This window comes from Hydra vulgaris, chromosome 12 (assembly GCF_038396675.1).
Source record: "Hydra vulgaris chromosome 12, alternate assembly HydraT2T_AEP".
Lineage (NCBI taxonomy): Eukaryota > Metazoa > Cnidaria > Hydrozoa > Anthoathecata > Hydridae > Hydra > Hydra vulgaris.
In genome coordinates, this window is record NC_088931.1 from 57,478,867 (window position 1) to 57,499,389 (window position 20,523).

At 26.2% G+C, this 20,523-nt stretch overlaps 1 protein-coding gene across 1 annotated transcript in view; it reads right to left on the reverse strand.

The window, feature by feature from the left end:
- Positions 1–3,253: 3,253 nt before the first annotated feature.
- LOC100212344 (uncharacterized) overlaps positions 3,254–20,523 on the reverse strand; it is a 30,216-nt gene continuing 12,946 nt past the window's right edge. Inside the window, exons 5-19 of the mRNA XM_065813825.1 lie at positions 17,697–17,828; positions 17,510–17,592; positions 17,146–17,239; positions 16,975–17,059; positions 16,676–16,783; positions 14,343–14,382; positions 14,060–14,161; positions 13,111–13,202; positions 6,555–6,603; positions 5,376–5,513; positions 5,170–5,296; positions 4,361–4,457; positions 4,110–4,278; positions 3,680–4,038; positions 3,254–3,499 (exon numbers count right to left, since the gene is read on the reverse strand). Of these exons, the coding sequence (XP_065669897.1) occupies positions 3,475–3,499; positions 3,680–4,038; positions 4,110–4,278; positions 4,361–4,457; positions 5,170–5,296; positions 5,376–5,513; positions 6,555–6,603; positions 13,111–13,202; positions 14,060–14,161; positions 14,343–14,382; positions 16,676–16,783; positions 16,975–17,059; positions 17,146–17,239; positions 17,510–17,592; positions 17,697–17,828 (1,700 nt within the window). The 3' untranslated portion in view covers positions 3,254–3,474. The remainder of the gene's footprint in view (positions 3,500–3,679; positions 4,039–4,109; positions 4,279–4,360; positions 4,458–5,169; positions 5,297–5,375; positions 5,514–6,554; positions 6,604–13,110; positions 13,203–14,059; positions 14,162–14,342; positions 14,383–16,675; positions 16,784–16,974; positions 17,060–17,145; positions 17,240–17,509; positions 17,593–17,696; positions 17,829–20,523) is intronic.

A 20,523-nucleotide genomic window follows, 5' to 3' on the forward strand; every position in this document is an offset into this window, starting at 1 on the left:
GGAGACTTTTGTGTCTGTCAAGTACTTTTTGGTACCGTTGGAATAATTAATCAAATGGCTCCAAAGGAAGCTGTGGTAAGTATTCCGCATCTTCTGATAACAACTTGCAACCATGGTGTATCTGATCATAATTCGTTATTAGATATGTACAAAGAGTTTGATGAATATCTTACTGAAAAAAAAGTGGCACGACCAGTAGTTTTGCTTTCTGATGGGCATTGTTCACGCTTTAATTTTGATGTCTTAAAGTTTTTACAATCGAAAAACATACTTATGTTCTTGACTCCACCAGATACCACTGGTGTGACACAGCTTTTAGAACAACTCAACAAAAACCTTCATCATGAGTATCGTGGTATGAAAGAAAATATTTTTACTGATTTCAATTCACTAAATAAAGAAGCTTTTATGATGATTTTAGGACGTATTTGACACAACTGGGCCCCAAGACAATCTATAATCAAAGCTGCAAGACGTGTAGGAGTAACTTCCACATCATTAAACGTCAATGACATGCAACAGGACAAGTTTGTACGAGCTGCTTTGTGTATTGATTTTCCAAAAAGTGTTACATCCAGTATAACAACTCCTGAAAGATATGCTATTAAATCTCCTGATAAAAGAAAAAATTCAGCTCAGTATTGGAAAGAAAAGTTTGAGCGTTCTCAAGAGCTTATTCAAGAGCTGAGCGAAAAAAGCATTCAACAACCAACAACTCACTCAAACTTAAGGTTATTGAGCATGAAAGCGATGAAGATACTAGAAGTTAGAAGGATACACCAAGAAAATGACCTTACAGTGAAAAGGAGATAATTCCATTATTCTTAATCAATTAGTTGATCAGCTTATTAAAGAGTCAATAGTTTCAAAGATGTATAAAAAAACTTTTACATTGTCTTAAAGACTAAAGAGCAACATTTCAATTTTTCAACATTTCAATTTTTTTTATACAAATAACTAGTAAAAAAGTAATTTTTTTTTATTGTTAATTTTTTTTTATTGTTAATAGAAAAATAAATGTTAATAGAAAAAAGCAAAACTCCATTTTAATATTGAGTTTTTGATCCATGTATATATATTTTTTAGTAAGGGACCCCAAAGACCACACAGAAACTCTACTTTGGTTAAGATAAAATATTTTAGCAACTGTCTTTTTCATTTATTTTCTTTTGTTTTTTTTGTAGAAGTATGACTTAAATCTTTACAAAAAACACTACTTTGCAAACTTAAATAAAAATTTCAAGTATTTATGGACTAAAAAATTTTTTTATTGTTTTTAGTATAATTTTCAAAAATTTATGCTAATTTGGTTATTTTTAACAGTTTCTTTTCAAAAAACTATCTTGTCAAATAAAAAAAATCTATTTTGCTGCTTGATAAGGCTTTATCTATGAGTTACAGGTACTAATGTGAGCGTGTGGCTTTTGGGGTCCATGAGTTTTTGGGGCCCGTCTACCTGTATAGTATATACAACTAATAATGAAAAAATAGTGAAACTGGTAAATAAGTTTTACACACAAGTTCAAACCTATGTTTTAGATGAAGTTCTTGGTTGAAAACAACTTTTAAACTTGATTTCTACTTTAATTATATATTGGCTTAAGTTAAATTTACGCATCATTAGTTTTATTGTTTATAAAACACGCATCATTTATTTTTATTGTTAACCATGATTTTGTCGAAACAGAAATAAAAATTGATTCGGATAAAAATCAATTTTAAATCAATTTAAAATTTATTTATTATAAATTATTCTATAAAAGTACAAACCTAAATAACCTTCCCCTTGAGATAAAAACTTAATTTTTGTTTGTTTTTCTTTATGGATAAAATTATGCTAATTGTAGTATTCCGCACATTAAAATTCGATTTTTGATATATTTTTGGGACACCTGAATATGCATATTTATATATTTAAATATATATAATATACATAGTGTATATATATTTATTATATATACATACATATATATATACGCACACACAAAAATGTCACGCCTTAATCAACGTCACGCCGCATGACATCCGACATACATCACCAAAAATATTTTCCTTTTAAAGTATATCAAGTTTGGTCTAAAAGTTGTGTAATTTTATTGAGTTTTTATAACAATATTTTTTAAATGTAACCTTTTTAAAGTAGATGTTGAAAAATATCTCTTGAATTTCTGTTTAAATGTTAGTTTAAAAAAACAAAAAAAAAAAGATTTTTTTTTAAATTTATTGTAAATCTTTTTGGTAATATATGGCACCCACACGCCATTGAGTGGCTTAAGTCGTTAGCATTTTCTTGATTCTTGCGCAAAAACTCCACAAAAGATAATATAGACATGATTAAAAAATAATCACATCGCGACGTTAGAATTATCTTGTTCAATCTCCACTTTATTTTTAAAAAGCAGATATTCCAACATCTCCTTTTTTTCGAATAACGCAACTCATTTCGGGGGTTTGTGCATATATATCAAAAAAGCTATTCGAGAATTTGAGGGAGCAGTTTTGTAAAATACAAAAAATATAATTATAAATATAATTATGCACAAATATGCGTTGAATGTTTTTTTGTTTAGGCATAACTAGGCATTTAGGTAAACTTATAGGTATAAAAGATTGATTTATATAATCAATGCAATGATATTTCGTAATATTATGCTAAAATACATCAGTTGTAAAACAGCTTTTAAATAGAATACCACCAAGTCACTAAAAAATATTTATTATAGGTTGAAAACATTAATTGTTAGAGAAAACTATAACCATTTCAATATAGAAAGAGGTTTCAGATGCGCAACGTTCACATTTACTAAAGGTATCAGTCAAAAAGTGGTTCCACAAAATTAAAAACTCACGCGTACTCAGAAGAATTATTGCGGTCAATCCGCAACTAAAATATAAAACAAATAGATTCCGTAATTAATTCCGTATTTAAAAAAATGTTTTCCTACAAAAAATCAAACACACCGCATAGTGTGTTAAAATAACACTCAACGCGGTGTGTTGTTGGATTTTTAATGAACTATCTATCTAATTTATTATCAAATTTATCCCCAAACACAAAAGAAAGGTATTTGAATACCTTTCTTTTGTAATTTCTTAGGAGATTCTTTTTTAATTTCTTTGCAATTTTTTAGGAGCGGTCAAATTCACGCAACGCATATGAATGTTGTGTGAAATCGACCGCTCTAAAAAAATAAAGAAAAAAAACATACGTAGTATTATTGACGATCTTCATGTTTATGTATGAGAATAATACTTTATAGTTTTTCATTATATTTCTAAATGAAAATATTTTGATAATTTATTTTACAGTATTTTCTAAATATTTTATGGAAAAAAATAAACACTAGTTAATTCAAAAGAAACATTTACTATTCACCCTCAAAAGACATCGAAAATCTAATTTTCAATTTATATTGAAATTCCATTTTAAAAACATCATTTCGAAGCCATATAGACGACGCTATTAAAAGAACATCATTTTGAAGCCATCGAGATGACACTATTAAAAGATTAACACAAATTTTGAATTTGTAAAAGAGAAAAAAAAAAAAAAAGATATAAAACTCACATTCATAAATATGAACGTCCTTCGATGTAATACAGTTTTATAATAGTTGACAATATAGGAAGATTGAAAGACTTTTAAATATATAAAATATTTGCACACATGTTAAATTACCTAAATTGCTGATTCATCCAAGTTTGTCCAATGTCAATATAAGATCGAATTGAATTTACAGATTGAATCGTAAAAAGCTTAATTGCATCAAAAACTACTGGCGTAATCTTGCATAAATATTTATATACATCCAGTAGAATAATAACGATTTGATCAAATATTTCTGGACACAGTTGATATACAGCCAACTTGACTGCTATCGCAACATCGACTACATAATTAAAAGCCAATGGAATTGAAGTACGCAACCAAGCATAAGTGGAAAGGAAAAACTCATTCAAAATAGGACCATAATGTTCGTAAGTTGATACCAACAATGATGTTAATAAACGATATTGTTCGGATACAAAATAGCTCACCTGTTTGATGAAATGAGTTAAAACATTTTAAACTAGTTGAAGTAAAAAAACAAAAAAACTATCGAACTTACTTTTTCAAAAAGAGGTGGAAATGTTTGATTACAAAATGTGCGTAAAGGTTCACTATGTTTGTAAAAAAAAGCACTAGAAATGAATATATAGTTCCACAATCTTTCCATTATTGGGTCAGCATAGTAACTGAATTTTCCATAATAATACGGAGCATGCGTGTTTAAAAATCTAAAATCAACAATACAGCCTGACTTGAGAAACTTTAGAAATTACATTTTATACATATCTAATATTGATATATACAACTTACTGTTGCAACCTGTCTATATGATGCTTAAAATATTGCGAAACAATAACGATTTTTTCCTCCACACCATACTTCTTAAGATATATTCCAGTTAAACTATCTAAACAAAAATTATTCATATTTTGGAATTAGAGAAAAATTGTTCATACTATTTAATTATTTTATAAAAAATAAACTCGTATGAAAATGATTTTGTACAACTATGATTTTTATAAAACTTAAACATGATCGCATAGTTATAACTAATTCCGTTGTTGTTGAGCTAAAACTTCATCATTATCACATATTCCTGTGTTTTTGGATTAAAACGTCATCATCACTACATAGCAATTACTTATTACTTTGTTGGTGAACTATAATAATTTTGAATAGAATTATTCATTGTCAAAAATCACATCAGAAAAATTGCAGAAATTTGAAACAAAATCTTATGCTGAAATTCCGATCCTAATTTACAGTGTCTTGAACTTTAGTCAATTTGAACATTCTTTACTTTATATTAAAAAATTTATAAAAAGATTTTTTGTGAGTTGAAAATTATTTGAATACAGAAAAACCTGTGGTTAACAATAATAAGAAAAAAACAGTTGTTGTGGTTAAAGTATAACGCAGTTCATAATATAAATTGATAAAAAAACAATATATAAGTATATAATTGTTCATAGTATAAATTGAAAAAAAAAAATTATATATATATATATATATATATATATATATATATATATATATATATATATATATATATATATATATATATATATATATATATATATATATATGTATATATCTGTTCATAGTATAAACTGTTTTACCATGATAACTTCCGCTTTTGAAAATGTCCATGATGATTAAAAAGAGAAGAGCTAAGATCAAAAATTTAATAAGTTTCCATGTAAAAGATTTAGATCGATTAACTTCATTTTGTGAACGAATAAATCCCTAATGACAATAAAAATAAAATGCTTTACTGAAAAAGTGCGAAATTTCAGAATAAACAATTTTGAAAAAACAAACTTACGGAGCATATCTTTCTGCAGTCTTTAAAACCATTTTTTTTTTCAAACCTTCCTTTCTCATTTGCTACATCAAGTTGTTGAATTATGCTTGATCCTAAAGTTGCGAGTATTGGACTACGGTATTTTTGTTTGGATTGCAACTAAACAATGTTTTGCAATGAATAAAAATTATAGAAAAAAATAAGATTACTGCAAACAACTTCTAAACTATAATAAGAAATAAACAATAATAATAATTTAATAATAATGATTTAATAAACAATAATAAGCAGTAAGTCATAACTTTAATATTAACAAATTATAAATTTTACAAATTATAACAATTTATGTTACTGGATATTTTTAAATACATATATTTTATAAGTACAGTAAGAACCCATAGTAATTCTGAATGTCTAAGGAAGGGGATGAAGATATAAAATTGTCTGGTATTGTAAATTATTAACAAATTTATTACTATTAATATTATTAGTATTGAGTGATGCATTAAATATTTCTTAAATACACCATAAGCCAAAAGCATTGTGACAATTTTTTGTCAATATCTATTATAATTAAACATTTATTATACTTAACATATACTAAATATTTAATTATAATAGATATTAGGCTGGGTGAGTAAAAAAGAGAGATTGCTTTTACTCCAAGTTTTTGGAGCATTTGCTCGAATTACATTAATAAAAATTATGAGCAATTGCTTTTTTGTTGCGCAAAAGCATTTATTCTGATTAATTGCACAAATAGGCATGAATAAAAAGCTTTAACTCATAAAACTACGTAATTGCTTCAAATTTTACGAGCACCTATAATAATTGCTTTTTGTTTTATTTTTTGAAAATTGGACATTCATTTTATTATTTTACTACTTTATTTTACTATTTTTTGACTATTATATATATATATATATATATATACATATATATATATATATATATATATATATGTATATGTATATGTATATGTATATGTATATGTATATGTATGTATATATATATACATACATATATATATATATATATATATATATATATATATATATATATATATATATATATATATATATATGCAGATTTCTTCCCTTTGGTAAACAATTAAATAAACAATTTAAAAATGCTAATTGACTTTTTAAAAATATTTAAACACTTTTAAAAAGAAATAAAAAAATAATTTAAAACAATAACCTGTTTAACAACAACTTCGGAATACCCTTGGATATACTTTAGAAGAATACTAAAAAAAAAAAAATAAGACCATTTTTGAAATGTGCTTCTACTTTAAATATCTTTTAAACAAAATATTTTCAAATCTAACTAAATATCTTGCTATTGTTTATAAGTCATTGGGACCTTGGTTACAAAACTTTCATGTTTAATATATTTTTTAGATCTGGTTGTAAGAAATACTTTTGGTTCTAGTGAAAATATGTGTGTTCTTATTTGAGAGTTTAAAGCAACTCCAAAAAAAAGTTATGATTGCATTCTGTTTGGTCCAACTGGAATAGTGTGCAATCATAATTGTGAGTTGTGGTGAGAAAAATTTAGGTGCGAACGAAATGACTTGCCTTAATAATTATTTGCTACATCAAGTTGTTAAATTATGCTTGATCCTAAAATTGCAAATATTAAACTATGGTAATTTTGCTTAGAGGTTCTGGAGGCCCCTCGTCTAAAAAGAAGTTAAAATTTCTATTAATGTTTGTAAAACTTTCATGATTATTTTAAATCATTTTGTAGTTCTGGTTATTAGAGACAATTCTGATTGGTGAAAGATGTTGCAACTTCATAATTAGGAGAGGTTTGAGGGTGAGATAGACCAAGACAAAAAGATGAGGTCATTTGTTTTGAAATTTTCTGTACTTTATTTTGCATTACAATTTCATTTCATATTTCACCCTATAAAATTTCACTTCATAAAATTCAATTGCCATTCATTGATTAAATTTATGTAATTCCTTGCTCATAAGTGAGCAAGTATGAGAAATATCTTCAGTCAACAACAAAAATAAAAAAAGTAATGCAAGTGTCACATAACACTATCACATGACACAGTCACATAACACTGATACGTTTGTAAACAGAATGAAAGTACATAAAAATAATTAACAAATGAGATGTTCTGGCATCACTATTTTAAAAATTTAAAGCAACTTACCAGAAGTACAAACCGATTTACAGACAAACATTTTTTTTTTAAATTCCATTTCTAATATTTTGATTGAGATGAGAGTTATTTATTTTCAAAACCAAATCTTTATCTGTTTCTAATAACAGCTTCAGTCACAAATTGTCAACAATTAAAAAAATGTTGCTTTGGTACACTTTTCTCTCTTTTGATTAATATCCTAGCAACCACACTACATTCACTCAAGATGACCTTGCTAAAGAGTGAACCAATATTTCACCATCTTAGTGAATACATCATGCCTAGAATACACCAGGTAACACAGTAGTAGTTTCATCTATATCACTGTCTGTTATCTCAATATCCACAAAAAGACAGGTCAGGATTCATGTTAAAAAATCTTTTGTAAAAAATGGTGAAATTTACAAAGACCTAAAAGTGAGAAAATGCATTCTAGTTACAACTCAAAGTCAAAATCATTTCAAAAGTTGAAATCATTTTGTTAAAACTGTTAAAATATTGATCTATATTTAAAATATTTCACACAACAAGAACCTTCAAATAAATCAAAAATAGCCTTGAAGAATTTGAAGGTCTTCCAAAATATTATATATAATAATATTTTGGAAATAATATAATAGCAAAATATTGACCCTAAATGAGCCCTTAGAGCCCCCAGTTTTAAAAAAACACCGTTACTTTTGAAAAAGAAACCTATAACCACATGTACAAAATGATATCAAATTATCATAAAAAATAATATCAGTTTTTACAATAAAAGTAACTTAATATGAATGCACACCATTTCAGTCTGCTGATATTGTTTGCCACAAACAGAACTATAATACCGTACCAAACAATCATGAGATTCCCGCCATCTATTACTACCACAGAAGCTTATAAATTACTTTTTTTTCCTTTTTTTTATGTTGCTTTTTTTTTTGCGGGGTTACTTCCAAAACCCTCAATGAACACACACATTTCCACACAAATCAAAGTATTTTCAACATCTAGACCTACAAAACAATACATAACATAAAACTTTTGCAAAAATATGACTTGTGACTCCACTATGCCAAATTGTAACAAAATAAATTTTCTACATCTTTTCAATTTGTTTGCAATAACTACAATTTCGTACTTCTAGAAATATATGTTGCAAAAATCAAGTGATATCTAAATTTGTTGTGAAAACTTGTGAACCGCTTATTTGTTCATTTAAAAAAATAATAAGAACTTTTATAAATATTAAAAACTTTTTTTAAACTTTTTAACTTTTCATAAATAACACAGGCCAAAAGCAACAAAAATTTTCTTTTGCCAAGCAAACAACACGTTTTTTGTATAGCATTTCTCATTTTGATTTCAAATATTCAGCCTATTTTTCACCATCAAGTCAAGTTGTAAAGATATTTGAGTTTAAATCTGGGGTAGCATTTGGGTTAAAATCCCTAATATGGTCAAAAATATATTATTCAAAGGTATGTCAACCTGGGTCTCAAAAGAAACATATTTTTATAGAGATTTTAGAAAACATAAATACTTTTACTCCTTCTTATGTAAATTTTTAATTAAAGGGAAAAAGTCTGTCAGTTACTTCAATAGCTAAATTTATCATCACTGTTATAGATGGTATTGCAAAGTAAACTAACATAAAATCACTTTTAAAAATTGTAGATTATCTAAAAAAATTAAAAAACCAATATGTACTTTTTTTTCTTTTTTGTCATATATTAAATAAGAGCATTATTAAGATCCTTTGTTAAAGATTTGAAAAAAAATAAAATAAAAAAAAATGCACTTGCTAAAATTTATTTAAAAAAAAAAAAAGATTTTGATGTATGCATTTTTAAAGGATATCTTTTAAAAGATACAACTATCAATTCACATAATATTCAAACTTAACCAGAACCTTATGAAGCTCTGAAACAAGATCAGGAGCCAAAATTTTATCATCATCATCATCATCATCATCATCATCATCATCATCATCATCATCATCATCATCATCATCATCATCATCATCATCATCATCATCATCATCATCATCATCATCATCATCATCATCATCATCATCATCATCATCATCATCATCGTCATCAGCTAAAGTAGTTTACAGCAATCATATGAATTGCTTGATCCTATCATTTTCTCTAATTCTTGATTAATATTATATTGATATAAAAATATCAATATATTATATTAATGTAAAAATTTATATTCATAATTCTTTTTGTTGTTTTGAATATTTATCCTATGCTAAACTTGATTGTATTTTTTTAAATTTAAGTATTATATATTTTGTTTGACTATTTTTATTTGTCTGTCTATTAAGATCAAATTAAATTAAATTTTTTAATGTGCTGTGATGAATTATAACATGTAAACATGTAAAACTAAGTAATACTTTTAATGGTCCAAAAAATACAAAATTGTAACTTTGGCAGGAAAGTTATAAGTTATTTGATTGAGACCCCAAAACTTTGTAAATAATTTTCTGAAATATATTTAAAATTAGGATTTCTACTTTTCCCAGGAGGAACAATCCTTAAAGAAGACAGATTGAGCAATAGCTAGATATAAGAGTCTCTAGAGTTTTTAAAAATTGGAACCACAGATTTTTTCCACAACTCTTAATTTCTAACAAATCTTAATTGAATGTTATTTTCATTCCTAGCATGAACGAAAAACATATTCAATTAAGATTTTTTAAACAGTTTAGAGAGTATTGGAAATCACTTTTGCATAACTAACAGAAATGTTGCTCGGTCACATAAGATAAATAGTTGTAGATAAGTTTAAATGATAAAACAACTTCAACAATGATTTGAATGTCAAGTAATGGATAAACCTGCTTCTCTGGGATGTAAGATAGAATGTGGTCATTAGATTTAAGAGATGAATTAAAAGAAAAGTTTCTTGCAAATAGTTCTGCTTTGCTTATGGACTTGTTAAATAGTTAAGAGAGTTCTAGTGAACTGTAAGACTGTAACAGGTATGTTATCTGGACCACAAGTAACAGGTATGTTATCTTGACCACAAGTAGAAAAGTGAGAAATGTAGAAGAGTGAGAAATAACTTTAGAAAAGAACATAACTTTAGCAGTTGTAAAAGAGTGACAACTAACTTTAGCAACAGAAGCTTTTTTGGGGGGATGGCAGGATGGGCCATAAGATGTGTGGCCAAGAGATGAGTTATAGGTAAAGTTTCTTTGTAAATAGTTCTGCATTATCTTTAGGAGAGGTAATAAGATCAGAGCCATGCATGAGAGATTGTTAGCTAATGTTTAATGACAATATTTAAGATTTTCTAAAGTCTCCGAAAGCAAACTTTTGTTATACAAGATTTAGTAATCTAAAAAAGGCTTCAGTGTAAGATAATATTTTTCTGCACCAATATTTAGTGTCAGATAATATCTTGGTTCTGTACCAATATTTAGTGTCAGATAATATCTTGGTTCTGTACCAATATTTAGTGTCAGATAATATCTTGGTTCTTTACCAATATTTAGTGTCAGATAATATCTTGGTTCTGTACCAATATTTAGTGTCAGATAATATCTTTTTGCACCAATATTTAGTGTCAGAAGTTTGCTTTCAAAAAAGTTTTTCTAGTGAAGAAAAAAAAAAGGAAAAGACTACAATTAAAAAGAGCAGTAGTGTAAAAAAGAGAAAACTATGGGATAGGATTAAGCTTGACTTAAAGCAACAAGAAGGAACAAAAGCTTAAAAAACCTGCCTGAATCCGGGAGACTGCACAGGAAGTGCAAATTTGCAATGAGATTTAAAAGAAAAAAAAAAGAAGATAGAAATCAAGAAGCAAAAATAAGTGACTTGGAATGTTTGGAAAACAAGTCACACAGTTATCTATCTGAGTAAGAGATCGAGAAACGCAAAAATTCTGAGCTTAGGTTAGGCACAGTGCATTTCATATATGTGAAAAGCAACTTTGTGTAAGGCTACACTATTTACATTAAGCTAAACATCTTTGTTTGATAATATCTAAATAACTCTAAATACATTTTTAAATGATACTAGTAGCAGGGTGATCATGATAATCCTGAAACATTAAGAACTATAAAAAATATTAGGAATGAGTTGAAATATTAGGAGATTACTTTAGTATCAGGGTCTAAATAAAATGAAATGAAATTTATTTTATTTAGATTAGCTACAATTATTTAAAGCATTAGGAAACACAGAAAAATATTGGAAACCACATAAACATTCAGAAACTAAAACACAAAAAACTGGGTAAAATATCAGAAACCACACAAAAATATTAGAAACCACATAAAATATCAGAAACTATATAAAACACAAGGAACTTTGTAAGACATTGAAAACCACACAAAAATACCAGGATTGTATTATTTAAAAAACTCTGTTTTACTCCCAACAAGGTTGCAAGGAGCCACTATTAAGTAGGGAGTTACTAGAAAATAAAGAATATTGTTAAAAAGCAAAAAAACTAGACAATAAAAGTTTATAGAGCTTGCAGGGTCAGATACAGTAAAAGGATGAGACTTTGCTGAAAGACGATTCAAGCAAGAATGAGTTTTAGTTGATGGAGCTATAGATGATAGCTCCTTTGAGCAATCATCTCATTTGAATAAGAAATATACTTTTAGGTTGTATTTGTGTTGCAGGGTGGCCACAGATTAAAAATTAGAAGAACTTGGGAGATTTTAGGAGATTTCTTAAGACTTTTTAGAAGAATTTATCAGAAAAACGAATAAAAAAATTAGGATTCATTAAGAGGATTTCAAAATTTTTTTAAATGAAATTTAAATATTATTCAGAAATTTTAATAAAAAATTTGAAAGTTAAAGTTGAATGTTTAAAGGAAAACTTAAAATTCAAAAAACAAGTTTAAATTAGGATATTTTAGGAGTATTTTTGAAATTCAAGTATATTTTAGGAGAATTCAGGTCTTTTTAGGAGGTTTTTTAAATATTAGGATATTTTAGTTTTCATTAGGAGGCGTGGTCACCCTGTGTTGATGATTTAAACTTTCAATTTTTATTTTTAAAAAGTAAAAAATTCATTATAATTTAATGAAGAATTGGTTATGACATGTGGTTCATATTGATGCAATTTATTAGTAACTTTAAAAAAAAAACTTTTAAAAAATGTAAATGACTGGTTAACATAAATTTATCCATACATTATGACATGAAATTTGTTTCATCATTTTTAATTGATCATTTTTACCATTTTTACCAATTTTTTTGAGTTAATGTAGTTTTAACTATTTACATTTTTCAGATTTGTTACTAATAGTGATTTCCTTGAATTGTTTTTCATTTCTAAATGATGAGGTTTAATAGAAATTTAATGAGAAATTAAGGGAGATTTAAAGTCTTAACTAAACAAATTCTAATACTTTACCGCTTTTTTTTAAACAACTTATTTCCTAATTGAAATTCTTATAAAAGTTTTTTTTTTGGTTAACTTAACTTTGAATTACTAACTTTATTAATTTAAATCATACCTTACTATTTATAGCAATATGGAAAGAACAATAATTATAAATAATAACGAAAAAATAACAATATACTTATTTTGGTGGAAAAAAACTTTCTCAGTAAAAAAAAAAAAAAAGGAACAAACTTACCTAGATTCCCTCATATAATGAATAACATTTGAAATCCACCAATCCATGCATTTCTTGTTTTGTGAAAGACAGTAAACTAAAAGCTCACATATCTAGTAGAAAATAAGTGAAATAATTTTGTCTTCACATTAACTCTATTCGAAAAAATTTTTTTGAAAAAAAAATATGTCCACATTAATAAATTCTTATAATATAAATATTGTTTACTAGGCTTTCAAAAGATCAAACTATTTTTATTTTTATCTGCTAACATGCACTTCTGATAAAAAATAATGTGCTGATCACTGAAAGAAAAAAGTATGTGAATATTGGTGCTAAGATTCTTAGATTTATTATTTCAGTTACCTTTTAAAGCTAAATTTTATTTAACTTTTTGATAACTTTGCTACCAAAACAACTGAAAAAACTTTGACTTTTTTATATATTTAAAAAAGTGAGTAGAAGCCAATTTTGACATCTAAAGACCACAAACATGTATTTAAAAATCTTTGTCAAGATGTCCAGTAATAAGGCTAAAAAATACGTTTCAGGTTTTTTACCGATATTTAAAAAAACGGTTTTCCTTAAATATATTCTTTATAAGTTTTCTTACGAGCCTACATAAATAATTTAATGAAGTTTTTTCCATTTTTCGAATCCTTAACATTTTAATGAAAATGTTAGAGATTTTACCAATGTTAAAACAAATCATTTTGATTGAAGGAGGATTTAGTTGAATACAAACAAAACTATTAAGCAAAATAAGGTAATAATTGTAATTTATAGATTGAAGATCACAAAACAAATTTTCAAATTGTAAAATATATTTTTCAATTTGTAAAATATCTTTTAAATAAGCAAATAATATGATCTATATTACAGAATGCACTTAAAATTTGCATACAGTGTGTTTCTTATGCTAAACTTATTTTTAAAAAAACTTTAAATTTTTGAATAATAAACTTTTTACCAAGTTTGTAATCTTTGAGTCTGAATATTTTCGTAAGCTCTGAAAAAAGTTAATAAAACAGGATTTCGATGTTTCTTCAGGTTGATTAGTCATTAAAAGAACCTAGGAATTGATATAAAAAAGTAATAGCATGACATAAAAAGCAAAAAAATATATACAATAACATATATTGTAGCAGTATGTAAAAAATAGTATATAGAAATTACAAACTTAAATTTGAAAACTTAAATTTAAATTTATCAACTTAAATTTAAATAAACTGTATTTAAATGATGAAACTTACTTTGAAGCATTGAAAATGACTCTTCATATCATTCATCAAACTAGTAAAATAAACCTTATTAAATTTGTATGAAATATATAGTATTGCAAATGCAAAACAAAAGAAAGTACATATTCAAAGTAGTAAATTGCATTATACAGGGTTTAAGTTTGGAGACTGAGATGCAGAGCTTTTGTTTTAACATGCTCATAGTACAGAATACAGGGTTTACATCAAGGGTGGACACAACTTTTTTGATGAGGGCCAAAAAGAATACCATGCACACGTATATATAGCTATATTATAGCTAGCTATTAGATACGGTACAAATAATAGTTTATTGGTAATCACGAACTTGCCTTTTTTTTACCATATTTTTAATGTCAATTGGAAACTGACTGGTTGCAATTCTTAAAGTATTTTGCAAGTTAATATCTGTCAATCTTTTATACAAGTATGTCCTAACAAACAAGAGACCCATCATTTTTGCATTGTCAACTAAATTTCTAAGGGAGGATGGGGGGGGGGGGGAAGTCTTAATAAGCTTAGGGCGGGTGGGAAAAATATCCAAAAATTAATAAACAGGTGGGGACTTCATCAAGGACTCGAGAGTACACTGGATAATAATATTGCATTTAATCTCTTTAAAGTATCAACCCTAAAGTGTTATTTAAATTTAATAAACAATATAGCAGTTGCTTGGTGCTTCTAATAGTGCTTGGTGCTTGTAATAGTTGCTTGGTGCTTGTAGAAATGTTGTACAACAGTTGCACAACAAATTTGTTTTACAATAAGTTTTGCAACTTAACATCGATTGTGTAATGAATTTCATGTTATAAAACAATTGTTGTGGAAAAAGAAACAAATTGGTTAAGGATTTCCTTGCTCACCCAAGGTTAGAAAATGACTAAAATATCCAGTCCTTAACTGCAACTTTACTCCCATAAAGTAAGTTTAACTGAAAAGCTGGAATAAAGTTTTACTTTTTTCCAATTAACTGATCTTTTTCTTAGAGTTCTTTGTTAAGTATATTATAATGTTGGGTCTACCAATTAACTGATCTTTTTCTTAGAGTTCTTTGTTAAGTATATTATAATGTCAGGTCTACCAGAAATGCAAACTTTTCAATGAACTCCTATTCTTCTAACTTTGGTGGATAACTTTTGTTTATACTTAAAAAAAAGTCTATTATCTTTTGTCTCAAATAAAAAGTTCTTTCAGCATATTACCTCTAGAAAGCCATCTCACCATAATATAATAAAATAGACCACCATATTCAGAGTCATTTTCATCGAGAAATGCTTCAAATTGCCTACTTTGTAAAGCAAAAGATTTAATGCTATTTATGATTTTAACTACTAAAGGCATGATATTTTTCACCCCCATAACCTTAGCTGTTAAATTTGCAGATGAATGTTGCTTAATTAATGACAAGTTGTTTTCTGCAATTTCATTTTCCAATCTGGAAACAATAACAATATTTTTTTACAATCATTGAGCTGCAACCATCTGATGTAATTAAAATTAATCTGTTTTAAGTCAAGTTAAAAATTTTTTTAAACTTTCTTAATAGCCAGCAAAGTGTTTTCTCCTGTTGTTCTGCTTTGCATAGAATAGATATCAAGAAGCTCTTCAGTACAAGAAAATCTTTTTCAATACCAAAAATAGAAATAGCCAATTGAGCCGTTTGTGATTAATTCGATAGATAGTTATATTATTATTACAGTATTATTTCGATAGATAGTTGATTCATCAATATCTATCGAAATAATACTGAAATTATTCTTTCAGTCAATGACAAACTTAAATCATCAGCAATATCACCTGTACTTTGTGTAACTGTTTGTCTTGAGAGAGATATTTAAAACTTTCAAATTTTCAGGGCAAATAATTTTAAAAACAATTTTAAGAGATTTCAAGAGAATTCATCAAAAAAGTATTTTGTTTGCCATTCACTGTTAAATAGACAACATTCCTTGTTGATGTTTTTGTTGTCTTAAAGGAGATGTTATTTTGGCTAAATTTGGAAATTTTAAATAATAATTACAAATAAAATTTCAAAATTAAATGATTTTCTAAAAACTAAAATTAAGACAGAGAATTATAAATATTTTTTTCTTTGTAAATTAATCTTAAGGGCTGGACAAATGGTTGATGTGGGTCATCATTTGGTGGCCAGCAGCTCTTATTATAGTGGCCAGCAGGCCACCCATAATAAGAGCTGCTGATCAGTATTAAAATTATACTGATCATAGATCTGTATAATTTTAATAAAATACAGAAACAAATACTATATAAAACTTAATAATCATCATCATAAAATTGTGAGAAATCTGAAAAAAATGACATGCAACCTTGGAGTATGTGATAGAATAGATTGATCACCAACCATGGTTTCTATCAACTGTAACATTTGATCACTGTCAATAACTGGTCTGTCCACTTTCGTTGCATTTACATTTCTGAAAGCAAATTAAAAAGCAAATCTTAGAAATTAATAACAAAAATTTTTCTTTCATACTTTTTCTTGAAAAAGGAAGAACACACTGACATTTTGATAAACAACCAAAATGAAAATAAGAACCCAAACATGAATTTTTCATTAATTTAAAGAAATTTAAAAAACTAAAAAAATAAATATTTTTTTTCTTACTGAAGTAAATTTTTAAGAAAGTGAAGTGATGCAGTCGCATGATGCTTTTTGTCCAATACACCATTAAACATGGCCGACCACCATACTAAACAATTTTTTTGAATATTATTTGCATTTTTCAAAATAAGTACAAAAATTTACATGTTTGAAAATAGAAACACAAAAACTTACTTGAAATTCCATCTTTAATGCTGCTAGTATTTTGTGAAAAGGCCCATATAACAGCAATATAAGCATCACTATTTTTCGATTTACCATTAACAATCTCAAGAGAAAAAACAATAACATTTAAAAAGGTTCAAAACTAAAAAACATCTTTAAGCAACAAACTTTATATAATTTGATAAAATCTAAAATTTAAAACAAAATGTTTTTTTAAAAGAATAATAATCTTTTTTTTTGCTAAAGGCTCCTAATAAGCAGTCAAACTTAAACCAGAACAAGAATAAATTTTGAGACACACGGTGTAGATGGTAGACTAATGGGTAACATTAACAAACCATAGAACAGCATTAAAAAAATCACTGATTCTTACTTCATTGCAATTTTCAACAAAAACTTCCGGTTGAACTTGAGCCATTAATTGAATAAAAATGCGAAGAGCAACTGTAGCATGACCTAAAAAATTTTAACAAAAAAAAAATTAACATTTAAGTTTACTAATTAATGTCATTTATACAGTAATATATATGCAAAACTTGGAAAATTTAAAAATTTCTTACCTTTCTGTATTTCATCAGCTAAAGAAGCAACAAGAAAAACAAAGAAGCTACTGAGAGTATTCCTATCACATTTTTTCATCAGCTCTAATAACATTCCACATACATTTTTTGACAATGAATCACAAGGATAACCTGAGAAAAGTATAATTTTTGATCTATTAAAACTAGTTTAAAGAAAGTTTTACGTACATATACTCTTCCAGAAGCACAAAATTTTAGAAAATACCATGGAGACTGAAACGTAACACTAACTTTAAAACAGTTTATGAAAGTAGATGTTTAGTTTAAGAATAATTTAGTTTAATTGTAACAAAAGAACCCATATATGAGTCAAACTTTTTTGGTAAATTTAAAAGTTCAACTGCATGCAATTAAATTCATACTATTATGTTATTATAAATGTAAAAAAAAGTTTAATAAATAAATAATTCTTTTTTTTTTTCAATATCTTCGCTTCCAACAAGGCTGCAAGCAACCACTATTAGAGCTAGAGGTTACTGGAAGGGAAAAGATGAGGTTTATAATGAGCAAGATAACAATTGACAGATGACTTAAAACATTGTAAATTATATGAATCAGGAAAGCAAGAAATTATTTATAAATATATAGAATATATTTATATATATATATAAAATATATATTATATTTATATAATATGTATACTCTGTATATTATATATATATATATATATATATATATATATATATATATATATATATATATATATATATATATATATATATATATATATATATAAATATATATAATACAATATATGTGTGTGTATATATATGCACCTTGGAATTAGGTAAAATGAGGTCGGCAAGTTATTGCTGACCTCAATCTTTTAGAGGTCGGCAAAAATTATTTGATACAAAGGTCTTACCATAAAACATAGAAACGAGGTCGGCAATTTTTTGCCAACCTCAAACACTTTCAGGTTGGTAGTTAGGTCAGCATTGCCGAATGCTGACCCTAATTCCGAGGGTTGTATATGTGTGTATATATATATTGATTATTTATAACTTTATATATAAATGACAAAAAATATATAAATTTCAATATGAAAGCCGTAAAAGTTACTTGTAATGGGGAGTAAAAAATTGATATAGTTTATAAATGAATAAAATATTAATTAATACTACAACTATATACAGAGTTCCTAAAGTCTTGGAAAATCCTGGAAAGTACTGAAATTTGAATATTTATATGAATATTTTTTTTGCCAACATGATGCTGACCTTTTACAGATTTAGGTCAGAAAAATAATGCTGACCTCATTTTTCCTAATTCTGAGGGATGTATGTATATATATATATATATATATATATATATATATATATATATATATATATATATATATATATATATATATATATATATATATATATATATATGTATATATATATGGGCAATTCCATATTTAACTTACATTCGTTACATGCATAACAACTTTATCAAACATTTGCCTATTTAAACTGTAAATTAATCTTTTAGCTATCTTGTACGAAAGCTGTTAGTCTAAAGAATAAAATAAGCTAAAAAGTTTTGATTCTGGCCAAAAGAGGGCGAACTTATTACTTAAAATGTCACTTAACTAACATTACACGGAAAACAATGTAAAAAAAATGTTTCAACTCTTAGGTCAGATTTCTGTGAATCAGTAAAGCGGTTTGTATTAGAAACTTTCACAAGATGTTAAGAATTCTATACCAATTTAAAAAGTATATAAAAGTTTATCAGAGGTGAGCGGCTAAGGAAATTAAATTTATTTTTTTGATACTATGTATTTAACTTACATTACCGAGCGATTTTTATTGTGGATTATTATATCTATAATTAAGAGATAGAGTTACATAACAAAAGAATTGCAAAAATTAAATTCATTCATTAAAAATAATTAACAAAGGAATTTTAAAAAAACTGGTGGCACTCTTTCTGAGTGATTAATCATAACATTTATAAAAGTTATCAAATCGAAAAAAGTTTTTCCGCAAGACCAAGAGCAACTTTAAAATATTATTTTAGTATTATGACTTTATTAATACTTATTTGAGTCATTTAAATAAAAAAATCTTTGGTTTGTTGAAATTTATTTACACTTCTTACATTTATGCGTATTGCCTTATTTTTATTAGGTTGAATTTTTAAAATGCTGCAAAGTATTTACATTTAAATCTTTTAAAATATTTTGACGTAAAAACTGCTATAACAGTTTAGTAGAGAGAGGATATGTGATCGTTTGTGACAGAAGGAAAGGGATTAAGAATTGACAATTATACGATGACGTGGTTTATGAATGATCCCCTTTAATTGGATTTACATACGATTTGTTTTACGAAAACAAAAATAAAAAAAGTTTTCAGTGGTTTTTTTTTATATTAGGAGAATAGCAAGTTATTCTTTTCTTCTTTTTTTTAATGTCTAAATAAAAATATTTATATAATTCTTATTTTTATTTTTTTATGTAAATTTATAAACAAATAAAAAAACAATATAAATAATTTTAATTAACATTAAAAAAAAAAAGTTTTTTTTTCTAATTTCTCCTAATATAAAAAGTTTCAGTTGAAACCAAGGCAATGGTTAAAATAATATTTTACAATGGTACTTTTTTTATCATGCGACAATGAGAAAAACCGTAACATTCGGAAGCATAAAAGTGCTTTAAATAAATTAATTTTAGTACTTTAAGGTATGTTTTAAATAAACTTTTATGTGTCTACATCAATATTCATTTGCGAAAAGTTGACGAAAAAAATAATAAAATTTGACTACTTTTTCATTTTCCGCCGTGGAATTGCCCATATGTATGTATGTATATATA